The sequence below is a fragment of the Magnolia sinica genome, chromosome 7, assembly GCF_029962835.1.
Source record: "Magnolia sinica isolate HGM2019 chromosome 7, MsV1, whole genome shotgun sequence".
Taxonomy (NCBI): Eukaryota; Viridiplantae; Streptophyta; class Magnoliopsida; order Magnoliales; family Magnoliaceae; genus Magnolia; species Magnolia sinica.
In genome coordinates this window covers 2,839,999-2,852,712 of record NC_080579.1, presented here as the reverse complement: position 1 = coordinate 2,852,712, position 12,714 = coordinate 2,839,999, and the positions used below count along the sequence as shown (strand labels likewise).

Sequence of the window (12,714 nt, the reverse complement as noted above, 5' to 3'; positions counted from 1 at the left end):
TAACAATAGATGGATGCCCAAAATTGAAGGAGTTGCCAACCAACCTTCCACCGCTCCTCCAGGAGCTGACTTTACAAATAAGTAACGAAGGGATGTTGTCATCGGGAGGGACCTTACCCGTCCTCCCCAACCTTAAACATTTGATTATTCACGGGCCTAATGAGCTGAAATCGTTCCCTTGTGGTTGGTTGGGACAATTCAAAGCCCTCAAGACTCTGGAAATCCATTGGTGTCGGGAGTTGGAGTCTCTACCAGATGAGGAGTTGCAACAGCTCACCATGCTTCAAGAATTGATCATCAATGAATGTCCACTCTTAACAGAGCGCTACGGAGATGGAGGAGAAGATCGGGACAAGATTGCTCACATCCCAAAAATCACATTTTGGTGATAAAAGGTGAATAGGATTTTCTTTTGCTTTTGGATCTAGGAATTGTGTTGCTTCTCCCTGTAACTCTGCTTCTTTTTTATTCATTTTCTTTTTTGTTTGTTTTTTTAATTTTCAGCTGTTTATCAGATGTTGATTGTATTTTAGTTGGTTCAACGTGTGACCTTGTTCTCTGTTTGGAGGTCAGGTTCTATGCCCCCCTCCCCTCTATCTTATGTACTTTTTTCTTTTTCTTTTTTATTAATAGAGCTTACGATGGTCCTGTCCACACACGCGCACACGCGCACATGTATATTGGAAAGTCGGTCACTTTCGGAAACGGATTGGCTACTCCCCCTGCAACCAGCCAATGGCTGGCGGTCGGTGCCCTGTGGGCCCCACCATGATGTAATTGTTTCATCCACGCCGTCCATATATTTTTCCAGATCATTTTATGGTATGAGAAAAAAAATGAGATATATTCCAATCTCAACTGGACCACATTAGAGGAAACAGTGTCAAATGAGCGTTAACCATTAAAAACCTTTTGGGGGCCATAAAAGTTTTGGATCAAGCTGATCTTTGTTTTTTTCCCTTCATCTGGACCTGTATGACCTAATCAAAAGATTGGATGTCAAATAAAGGCCTTTGGAGGATTTTAATGGTGGATATCCAATCACTATTGTTTTCCTGTGGTGTTGTCCACTTGAGATTTATATCCTTTTCATTTTTAGTATAAAGTCCTAAAATGATCTGTAAAAATGGATGAGTAGAATGAATGAAACACATACATCATGGTGGGGCCCACAGAGCACCGACCATCAGCCACGGGGCTGGTGGCAGGGGGAGTAGCCAATCCGCTTCCGTCACTTTCTCTTAACCGTCCATTTATTTTTTACACATGTGACAATTTCATTCCAGACATATGTACACATGCAGGGGCTTTAATGTATTACATATGAGAGAGATTTTGATTATCTGGCAGCGTGTTTTGACGGTTGACACACAAGCAGGTCGAACCAATTCGACTACAAGTGAGTTCACCCAATACATAACTCTAACCGTTCATGCCCCAGCCACATCCAACCCATTCAATAGGTTAGCCCGCCCTGAGGACCACCTAATGTAAAAGTTAGGTTGATTAGATGATCCAATCCATCTTTAATTTGGCCCTTTTTTTATAGCCGTCCTTTTTTCTAATTCAGAGATAGAATGGTTATAATTGCCTAAGAAAAACTGAATTGAATTGTTGATTTAACTTATTTTTGTGTAGACTGATCTAGACCTTGGATATTAATGGTCATTGGTCAGAATGATTAATATTTGCATGTACAGTCCATGAAACGTGTGGCGGACCAAATAAATACTTTAGAAACTGATTGGACTGTCAAAATGTCCCAATGCAACCATGAGCACTGTAACTTAAGAAGGCTGAGTGCTGAATACATCCCAAGAGGAATCACAATTAGAGCTGTAAGCAAACCGAATCAGCTCTGTTAACTCACTCGACTCGGATAAGCTCAACTCAACTCGACTTGAAATTGTGTTTGAGCCAAGTCCAGCTGATTTTTTGAGCTCCAAAAAAATTTTGAGCTGAATTTGGGCTACACCAAGCTCAACTCGACTTGGCTCAAAACTTGACTCGGTTCAAATAGATTCAACTTGGATCAGGTTCACTTAATATAGAGATTTATATATTTAAATAAATTATATATACTATATATTAAAAATTTTAAAATCTAAACTCGAACTTGGCTCGAAAGATCGAGCTCAAGCTTGGCTAAAACTTGCATCAGGCTAGCCCAAGCTGCTAACTGAGCCAAGATGGCCTGTCAAGCTCGAGGACTAAGTCGAGCTACGTTCAAGCTGGGGTAGCCTCCCGGCTGAGCTGAGCCAAGCTAGGCCAAGCTCGACTTGGTTCAACTTGTATACAACTCTGATCACAATGTGATAATATGATATTTAGTAATGTGTTCAATGATCCAAACCATATACAAGATGGGCTTCACCATATACGGAATTCAATGTTTTCTGTTGAATTTAGATGATCCTTTTGAGCACCGCTTTGAGTGTTATTGATTTCAATGCCTATGATTTTCCAATCTTGAAATTCTTTTTGGTAGATTCCTTTGTCGTTGTATTTTGGAATGTCAACTATTTGACTGAATTCGACCACATACACATGCCTAATGAATATAGCCCAAATGTCTGCTTGGAATCATGGAAAGGAAAGACAAGAAAGCACCCTTTTTCATCCAAGTAATTTTTCCTCATGTGTGAAGCCAATTTTTTTAGAAATTTATAGAAAACAAAATTTTCCACTTACTATTTTGTTGAAAAATTAATAAAATTATTTTCTCACTTTCTTCCTTATGAAAAACTTTTTTCCTTTTTTTTTAATTTTATTTTTTACGATGGAAGGAAAATAAATTTTTCAAGAGTTAAACCATCCACCTTTAATAACCTCTCATGTGCTGCAGTTGCTAATGTAACCCTCTACATCATTTTGTCTCATGATTTTGGATAATGGTGGGTTTAATCGTGTCATTTGGTCTTATAATCCAAATGTGCCACTATTCACTTTTAATAACCTCATATGTGCCACATTTTTCAATGTAACCCCAGGGTGATTTAATTCCCTTGCCATCGACATGGTCATTGTCTTGTCATGTGCGCCAACAAGCCATTTGGTCCCAATAACCCCCTAGACATGGTTTTTATGATAGATCGGGGATGAACATTGTTGTTATAGTTACATAATTTGGACAATATCATTACAAAGTCACGTGCATGTGTCAAATGCAGGCCCCACATTGAAAATGATAATATTGTCATTTCATATGGTGCTTTTTCACTACCCGCCTGAGATCTAATATGGACGCATGGTGCCTTTTCATTGGGTCATGTCGGTGTTACGAGCAACCTCTCTAATGATGGGTTACCGGGAATTCGAGTCCCTTGCATAAACATGTGATTACATATGTGTGCATGTGCGCACGCAGGCGCAACGTGCCACTATACAACTTCAAGCATATCACACGTGACACATATGCCACAATCATATATATTGTGAATGCTACATGTGACTAACTTTCAGAAAAATGAATAAATAAATTAGAAAATGTTTGTTTGCAAACAACAAACTGAAAAATGTCCAAACTTTTTAGAAAAACCTTGTGAACAAGGAAAGGGAAGCATTGTTTCCTTTCCCAGTTTCCTAGAAATAAGTTTCTAAGAAACACTACTAATTTTTCCCCTGCTTTTTATAAATCCAAACAAGCCCCAAGTGAGTTTTTCCTTTTCCTTTTTTTTTTCCCCCTTCAAGAAAGAGGATCATTTGGTAGCATGGATATTGGGCAGTTAGGAATTAGAACCCAGGATTTTCAATCCAAATCATGTTTAGAACCCTCAAAAAACAAGACTGAAGATCCCCAAAGGAGCCCCTTTTAAATTAGAAGGGGGAAAAAAAAAGGTGCATGTAAAATCCATGGATTTTTAGTTCTCTCCAACTGCAATAACTACTCTCCCCTCTTTTAAGGTCTGTTGTCAAACAATTTCTGGATTTTACAAGATTATAAATCTGCATTAACAAACGAAGTTGAAGAATGCTAGTCCTGCTAAACGACCCCTACATCCATGATAAAAAGATTGGTGACCAATGTGACAAAAGCACATAGCTAAGAAACTACAGGATCAATTCTACCAAAACAGAAATAAACAATTGACTAAATTATAAAAATTCCATTAGATTCCGGCAAAATACATATGGCATAACTGAGGCCGCAACAAGGAGCAAGCATTGCACAATGAGACCCATGAGTAAGCATTGGTTAATGAGGCCCAGAACATAAACAAAACTCAAGAAGACTCGGTACCAAAAAAGAAAAGAATATAAAACTCACTCATCCTTGCTTTTCGACAACTTTTTCTTCTTCATTTCACTGGGGGTATGTAGTTCACTTCCATCACCCTCTTCACCCTTAATTCTTTTTCTTCGTTTTTAGCAGTCCCATTCTGTTCATAATCCAAGCCATTCATGCCATTGGAAATTTTGGGAACTGGCTCATCCACTGGCTTGCGCTTCTCTTTCTTCTTCTTCTTCTTGGTTTCATGCTCATCAAGAGCATCTCCATCCACAGTCTCAGCTAGTTTATCCTCTGCCATTGGAACACCATCCACACCCTCACTTTTGGCCTTCTTTTTCTTACTTTTCTTTACTGAAACTTGTGTGGGTTTGTAATCTGTATCCATTTGGGTCTTTTCTCCATCTGCAAGCATTCATATCAAATACAGAACAAATCAAACAACGACATACTTGCTTTTCCTTAATCTGCATCAGATCATTTCCACATAAATTTGACAAGAGAACCCTGACTTCTGTCCTGTGTTCTATTTTTAATTTTTAATTTTTAATTTTTAATTTATTAAGGTTATGACATATGGCACCCTCTATTTCAGCCCAAAGATAAATAGCACCCACCCTCAAGCATTTTTCCAAATGTGGCCAAAAAACACACTGCTGTTAAGTTTTTGGATGGGAAAAACTAACCATGATTGGGTTAGCAGATTTTTGGAAAAGAACTTTTTTTTTTTTTTGAAAATGATAATATTACCCCTCCCAAACCGGCAAAAACCCCGACCCCACCACTAACATCTCTTCTCTTTCCTCCCAACCCCAAGGCCCAACCCTACCCACTCCCAACTTGAGCACAAAAATGTCTTTTTCCTTGGCAACAGTCAATTGTAACAGCTATGACATTGTTCAATCACATTTTGCTGACAGACGATACCTGAAATGGAAAACAGAAGGGATTATTTGGGAAAATACATGAGGGAGGGTGTCACTTATCTTTGTGCCAAAAGGGAGTGCACTATTTGTTAAAACCAATGTTTGACATACTGTCGAATACCAGTATGTAATCTCCGGACATACCAGTGTCGTCCCTGAACAATACAAACCATATTGGCCGGATACAGGGGCAATATGACCCCATATCAATGGTGAACAATTCGATACGTAAAAACTAAGGTGAGAAAAACCCTCCAAAATGTGCAAATGCTGCTGCAGAAAGTGGTGAGCACATGGTATTCGTTAGTAATTCATTACCAGGAGACTCGTATGATCCTCTACCTCAGGATGTGTCTAGCATCCCCAGGCCCTAGTTCCGTGGTCAGTGATCTAAAATGTAATTCTGATAAGCCCCAAAGTAGACAGACTATGGAAGCAACAGCTCCTTAACTGGACGACCCTAATAAGGGTTGCAACTTGGTTTTGGATTAACCCACACCTGGTTGACACAGCCCGAGTTCGAGTCAGGCTGGGTCTGTTTGTCAGGGTCCTTGGGTCGAGTTACGGTTGGTAAACTTCAACCCGATTTCAGGTTTGAGCATATTCGAGTCAGGTTAGGCTAGGTCGGGAATGATCACATGCATTTGGGTTGGGTTGGGTTGGCTCGGGGTTGAGCATGGAGGAATTTAGGTTGGGTTCAGATTGGGCACCTCAAGTTAGATTTTGGGTTGGTTCAAGTTGCAGGCCAGGTCCTCTCGAGGTCATGTCGGGCTCAGTTTGACCCTCAACCTGACCCAGAATTGCCCGAGTTGCCGCTCTAACCCCAGGATCTTTTAAAGAGGAGAGGTCCACATCCATCTAAAGAAGGCCAAATTTGCTGGTTAGGATCTTTCCAAACTTTTTAAGGGATTTGGAGTCATGGTCAATACATGGTGGGGCACATCAGACCAAAAGCTAACCCCTGATCTATTGGCCTTGTGTTTGGTTCAAAATTCAGTTGTTGGCATGTGTATATGCTGTCAGGCATGCCAGAACTTTTTACAGCTTGATCCGAACAGAAAACCTATGACCCCAAACGCCGAGATAGACAGAAAGATCGTGAGCGGTTGTCTATAATCAAGAATCGAAGCAGTTCAGCCATCCATTCAGCCACCTATAAATGAAATCAAGCAATTTTACAAAATGGAGGGTTCGTCCTTCTAATAAGTTCTTTTTGCCTTTCAACCAAAAGGAATTGTTCTCATCATGATAGCAGAAATAACCCAATTCGTGCAATGTGAGAGTAGAAGGAACTCAATTGTATTAAATAGAAATGAAAATAAAAACTTACAATAATATCTGTTTGCGATCCGGCATCTATGGCATAGATGGTGAGGCCTTAGATCTAAGTCTTCCTTGGTCTTGGGCATGGACCAAGAGAATTACACTAGTAAATAAATAATAAATAAAAGGTCATCCTTACAATCCAGTACTTGTAGATGGAAGGGAATCACACTATTCCTAATTTAAGTCGGCCAAGCGTTGCAGTGTAGATAAACAAGATTACACTGATGCGGGACATGGAAATTTAAATATGATATGCAAGAGTTCAAGCTTAATATCATACTAGTTCAGAAACAATCACACAAAATTTCACATCCCACAAAAAAGTCAAGCATTCAACAAGGGGAATCTATGCGGGTCCAAGCCTACACATGCTAGGGATGGATCAATTAAAGTTATAGACCAAACAATGTTCAAAGGGGAGTAAATTCATTCACACATGCATAGAAATATTTTCTCAATCCAAGGGATTCACAAGTTTCAATTCGGGGAACCCTAGGACTGCAAAAGTGGAATAGAACTTGGGGATTTGAGACGATCTAGGATTAGGGTTATTGAAACAAAACGAGAGAGGAGTGAAATAGAGATGAGAGGGAACCTTTGATCAGCCCGCATGTGTACAACAAACCGGCATGATGCACGTGCGTGGATGGCACCCGCACATGTGTGGGGTCCACGAATCTGGAATCGGTAAGCTAGGTCCTAGTCGGCCTGGGTTAGGCCACCTTCCCTCCAAATTTCAGGCAAACGGATGATCGGTTTGAACACAGTGTTCTGCCAAAGTTTTAGCCCTCCTACAGGGCCAGATTCTGAAAATCTGTTGTAGGGGAAAGATTAGCTGTAAATGTTAGTGAATTTGATGAGGGGATGACTGTAGAAGATGAGGAATATGGAGGGTAGGAGATGGGGACGATTTGGGATGGGTGTGGCTTCACACCATGGTATTTAACCCTTCGAAGAAGGGAGGGTTTCGCACTCAATTAGGCTTCCACAACTCAGAGAATTAGAGAAGCAGGAAAATGCAGAATTTTATTAATCATCTTTAATGAGGAAAAAGACTACAAGGGGTGCCTATTTATAATAAAATCATATACCCCAAAACTCGCGCCATGTGCGTAACCTATTACTTAAAATAATCTAAATCGTCCATGATATTCCTAGTAATAATAATAACCAAAACTTAAAATACTAAATTGTTTGGAATAGTGGGCCACGATCATGAGAACCCATTGTGGGATTCACATAACGATCAAGTCCACTCCAAGGAACTAAAATACAGTCCTCTAACTAGGGGGTCCTCCCTGGACGTCGTCATCGATCCAGATCGATGGTGGGGCCCTCCTCCTTGCGTACATGCATAAGGGGGACGTGCATGTGCACGAGATGTCCCCATCATACATTATTATGCTAAAGCTAGTCAAACATAGTAACATAGACAGGTTATCCTAGTCTAAAATAAGCTAAGATGGGATAAAATAAAAGGATAAGCAGCATTACACTATAGATTTGATAAAATAAAAGTATAGGCAATGTTGCAATGTAGATTTGACTTGTCTTGAGTTGGCGAGGACCTAGAGCTCTTCGATCTTTCTCTTATTTATATGATTTTGAGGCGGTAGTTGGAGAGAAATCTTCGTAGTCACTCTTTACGTCTACTAATGTGAAAATAACTATCTGGGTCCTAACAACACCACGTATGCTAGTCGTTTGTTGTGGGTTGAGCACTAGTTGTACGCACATTCTACACCTGTTACCTGGACGAGAGTCACACTCGACATGCCATGTGTTGGTGATAGCTATCTATTTCTCCACACGAATGTGTAATGCGCTATGAAACTCGGTTAGCTTGGTGTAGTTGTTATTCCACCCTTCGAGCGTTTTCAGGCATAAGGCTTCCATGAGATGTTAGGGTGCATCAATCGAATTCATCACTTGACACAACTGTGTTTCAATCCATACACATCTTCGGTCATGGAGACCACTATCGTATTAGATGGCTTTGCCACGTAAGCAGGATACGCGACATGACACATGTTGCATTGTTGTAGCCCATTGAACTTACCCTTCAAACTCAAGACTTTACATATTCTGATCACATTCAGCCATAAGGCAGCTGAAGAGATCTTTCATTTGTCTCTTGTTGAGATTTCCCTACCGCGTGGCATCATTTGAGTCGCCAGATCTAACGCAGTCAGATTAGGCATAAACACCTTGCTTGTCCAAACTGAAAGGCTAAAAGACACTACATATTCTAGGGTTGAACCACAATGCAAAATATGAATCTTGTATATTCTCAAAAGAAGAAGAAGAAGAAGAAGAAGTTAGAAGCATGTAAAGATGAAATTAGTTGGAGCCAAGTAGCCTCCAAAGGCACACAAGTTACAACACCACATCAAATACTGTACACATGAAATATGCCGATGACATGTGACTCCACCATTAATTGTAAATCAGCCAAAACATACACCTGACTATTGTGAATTATTGCTAAGTTTTGCCTATTAGTGTCATTTGTACACCAACTAAACTGTTAGGGGTTGTTTGGCACCATGGATTTGGGGGGATTTGAAATCCCAAGTTGTTTGGCACCATAATGTAACCAGGGGTTTCAAATCCAAGGGGTTTCAAATCCAAGGTGAGACCATGGATTACATCTAAAATCATTCCCATAGTTGCATGTGTAACATGTGTATCACTAGACTATTAATCTATTGGACACATGGCCCACTAATGATATCCTAAAATAATTAGATTATCAATTGCATCACTATAATTACTTTAATACGATGATCAGCACTGTCCAAACATTGTCCATGTAAATCAACGGTTAAAAATCATTGGTTAGTCACTCGGACATGATCTTGTGCTTGTGGCCCATCCGTGACTTGGAATTTCATCATTTTTTGGCAAAGTATTTATTTCAGCGGGCTTATTACAACCATTGGGTCAAAAATTACATAAGTTTACTAATTAGAGATATTAAAGTTGATTTAATAATTAAATTCAAACCCCTGCAAATATATTATGAAAAGCTACATTTGGATTAAAGTTGATTCTCAATCTAGGGTGCCAAACACAACAAGAGGATTTCAAACCCAGGAGGTTTCAAATCCACGCTCCCAAACAGGCCCTTAATATCATCTTTGTGACCTATCGGACCAATATGGTTGAGGACCAGCTGAATGTATGGTCTATATGTCGGCTAAGTATGAAACATGTGCAGTAAAAAATAAGGATGTAGTGAGCTCTATGCCTTCAAAGGCTCTGGACCAAGTTCAATAGAAAAATACACATTCCTAGAAGAGCACTGGAAAAATGCACACTTTTAGAAGATAAATGGTCATTTGATAGTTGCAACACTTTCTGAAGCACATAAATTTGTAAGCAATGAAGAATGCCTAATTTGGTGGAGCATTATGAATTTGACATTGGTTACAAGATCATCTAATGGTAATTCAGATCTGTTAGCTAATTCGAACGTTGAACATGCGAGTTTGGAATGGTACAGCATACAAGTGATATACAGGTGATCCACATATGAGGAAATTGTAGCAGTCAATAATTTGATCTACATGAAACAAGTATGGTAGCAGTGGGCATTGGGCAAAGGCCCTTACCTTGCTTCTCCTGCAAGTCTTTGTTTAATGCACTATCAATAGCTGCTTTCATAACATCCAAGTTCTTCCGTGGGGCAACACCCTTGTCATAGAAGTCCAGCCTCTCCTCCACCTGTTCACGAAGCTTTTCCCCAAAAACAGTGGCATTCATATCTACACAAAGAAGACTATATTAACTGTAGTCCAGCACAAATCCACCAGACAGGGAGAGAAGTAGAATACAAAAAGACCCATGTTAAAATAGTTAAGCTGAGGAAAAATCTAACCTGAGAAACAATCAATACGGGATGCAATGGAACACTTGTTTGCAAGGTGACGAGCTAAACGACCTTCGTTCCGTGCAGATGCTCGGCCGATAAAAGAAGAATGAAATATAAGGCCATATTTTGGCGTGTTCCCTTGGGTTTTCAATGCCCTAAAGACAAACAATATCGATGAGACAATGATTCATGAATCATAGCTAAAGAACTAAATATGTCAATAACCAAATAATAAAAATGGTTATGAGCTTTCACAATGGGCATTTCATTGAAAGGAAAAAAAGGAGTCGTTGACTCTAATGTAACTAGAAAGAAATTTTCAAAATATCTCATTTAAATAACACACCGATAGAACCTGTACTGATTTTGAGAGAGTGTGAGAGGGAGGGAGAGAGAGATCATAAACACGTAGAAATAAAATAGTTATAAAATTTGTATTTTGAATGGGTTTAACTAAATTAGCAAAACTCAAGCTTTCCAATGGTTTTGAGAATGGGCCAATTAGCCAGTACACAGCTTTGAACACAAACATGTCCTGCATGATAAAAAAACTGACTGTGACTTTGCAAATTAATTTCTGCTAGCTATGATTTTGTAAAATAATTGAACTGCACAAATTGGAATTATAAATATAAAAATAAAACTCTATTTTCAGCTCCTTATGCTTTTGGGCCCCTTTGGATGGGGAATCTCCATACCCTCCTCGTCATATTCATATTATCCATTTATCCTAATGCAATTTCCCCTATTTAATCACAATCATTGATCATTAGATCTTCAAATAGTTGCAATAAAGGGAAGACAGCACTGGTTTCGCGCATACTAATCCAACTTGGAAGGCATGAGACAACCAAAATTAGGATTTAGGTTAATCCCGATTTTGTAGGATCCCTTACCCAAATGGACCCTTATAGAAGAGAAATTTTGCCTAGAAAGAACCTATTTCATGATGTAGAGCGAGTCGCGGACAATTACATGGCCAAGATGGATCAGAAAAGGCCCGGTCGACGACAGAAGTGATCCAGACCATCGAACCTTAAATCGGGCGTATCTTGCAATTCGGAATAAGTTATCTGACGTAAAATATACGCCGTAGTAGTAAAGGATAAGGAAGAGGAATCCTCAAACATCCCTCCAAGTTTAAGGCTGTTGCTAAACGAATTCAAAGAAGTCTGGCCTGAGGATTTACCTGATGGATTGCCCCCCATAAGGGACATCCAACATCACATAGACCTCGTCCCTGGAGCTAGCCTGCCCAATTGCCCTCATTATCGGATGAGTCCGAAGGAGTGTGAGATACTTCAGGGGCAAGTGGAAGAATTAATCCGTAAGGGTCTCTTGAGAGAGAGCATGAGCCCATGTGCCGTACCAGCATTATTAACGCCAAAAAAAGATGGAAGCTGACGCATGTGTGTCGACAGCCGAGCAATCAACAAAATTACCATCAAATATCGGTTTCCAATACCACGGTTGGACGACATGCTCAATATGTTAGAAGGGGCCAAGGTGTTCTCTAAACTAGATCTAAGGAGCGGATACCATCAGATTCGTATTCGACCCGGTGATGAGTAGAAAACGGCATTCAAGACCAAGGAAGGGTTGTATGAGTGGCTGGTCATGCCCTTCGGCCTATCGAACGCACCAAGTACTTTTATGCGTTTAATGAATCAAGTTCTAAAACCGTTCACGGCCGATTTGTGGTAGTAAATTTTGATGACATATTGATATATAGCCAGGATGAGGCGGAGCACAGGAAACATCTCAGGCAGGTGCTACAGGTCCTACAACTTAACAAGTTGTACCTCAACTTGAAGAAGTGTAGTTTTTTAACTGACAGCCTATTGTTTCTAGGATTTGTTGTAACATCCACAGGCATTCGTGTGGACGATGAAAAGGTGCGAGCTATTAGGGAATGGCCGATCCCGATAAACATTCATGAGGTGAGGAGTTTTCACGGGTTGGCGACTTTCTATCGTCGATTTGTGCGAGATTTTAGCACCATAGTCACGCCTATAACAGATTGCATGAAAAAAGGACCGTTCCAGTGGACCGATAAAGCTGATAAGAGCTTTCATGAGATCAAGCATCGTTTGTCTACAACACCGGTCTTGGTGCTTCCTAATTTCGACAAATTATTTGAGGTTGAGTGTGACGCTTCATACATCGGAATTGGAGGAGTATTATCACAGGAAGGCAGGCTGGTAGCCTTCTACAGCGAGAAGCTCAGCGAAGCTCGAAAGAAGTGGTCGACTTATGAGCTTAAGTTGTACGCAGTTGTTCAGGCGCTGCGACATTGGCGGCATTATCTGATTCAAAGAGAGTTTGTTTTGTACACTGACCATCAAGCATTAAAGTTTATT

The 12,714-nt window shown here is 40.1% G+C and overlaps 1 protein-coding gene across 3 annotated transcripts in view; it reads right to left on the bottom strand.

The window, feature by feature from the left end:
* Positions 1 to 12,714, bottom strand: part of LOC131250843 (uncharacterized) — a 58,947-nt gene that overhangs the window by 43,874 nt on the left and 2,359 nt on the right. Inside the window, exons 2-4 of one of the 3 annotated variants that reach the window (XM_058251199.1) lie at positions 10,424 to 10,509; positions 10,095 to 10,247; positions 4,075 to 4,633 (exon numbers count right to left, since the gene is read on the bottom strand). In XM_058251199.1, coding sequence (XP_058107182.1) covers positions 4,299 to 4,633; positions 10,095 to 10,247; positions 10,424 to 10,509 — 574 coding nt within the window. In that variant the 3' untranslated portion in view covers positions 4,075 to 4,298. Of the gene's footprint in view, positions 1 to 4,074; positions 4,634 to 10,094; positions 10,248 to 10,360; positions 10,510 to 12,714 lie in introns of those variants that run through there. The other 2 variants (XM_058251198.1, XM_058251200.1) reach the window with 2 other exon arrangements.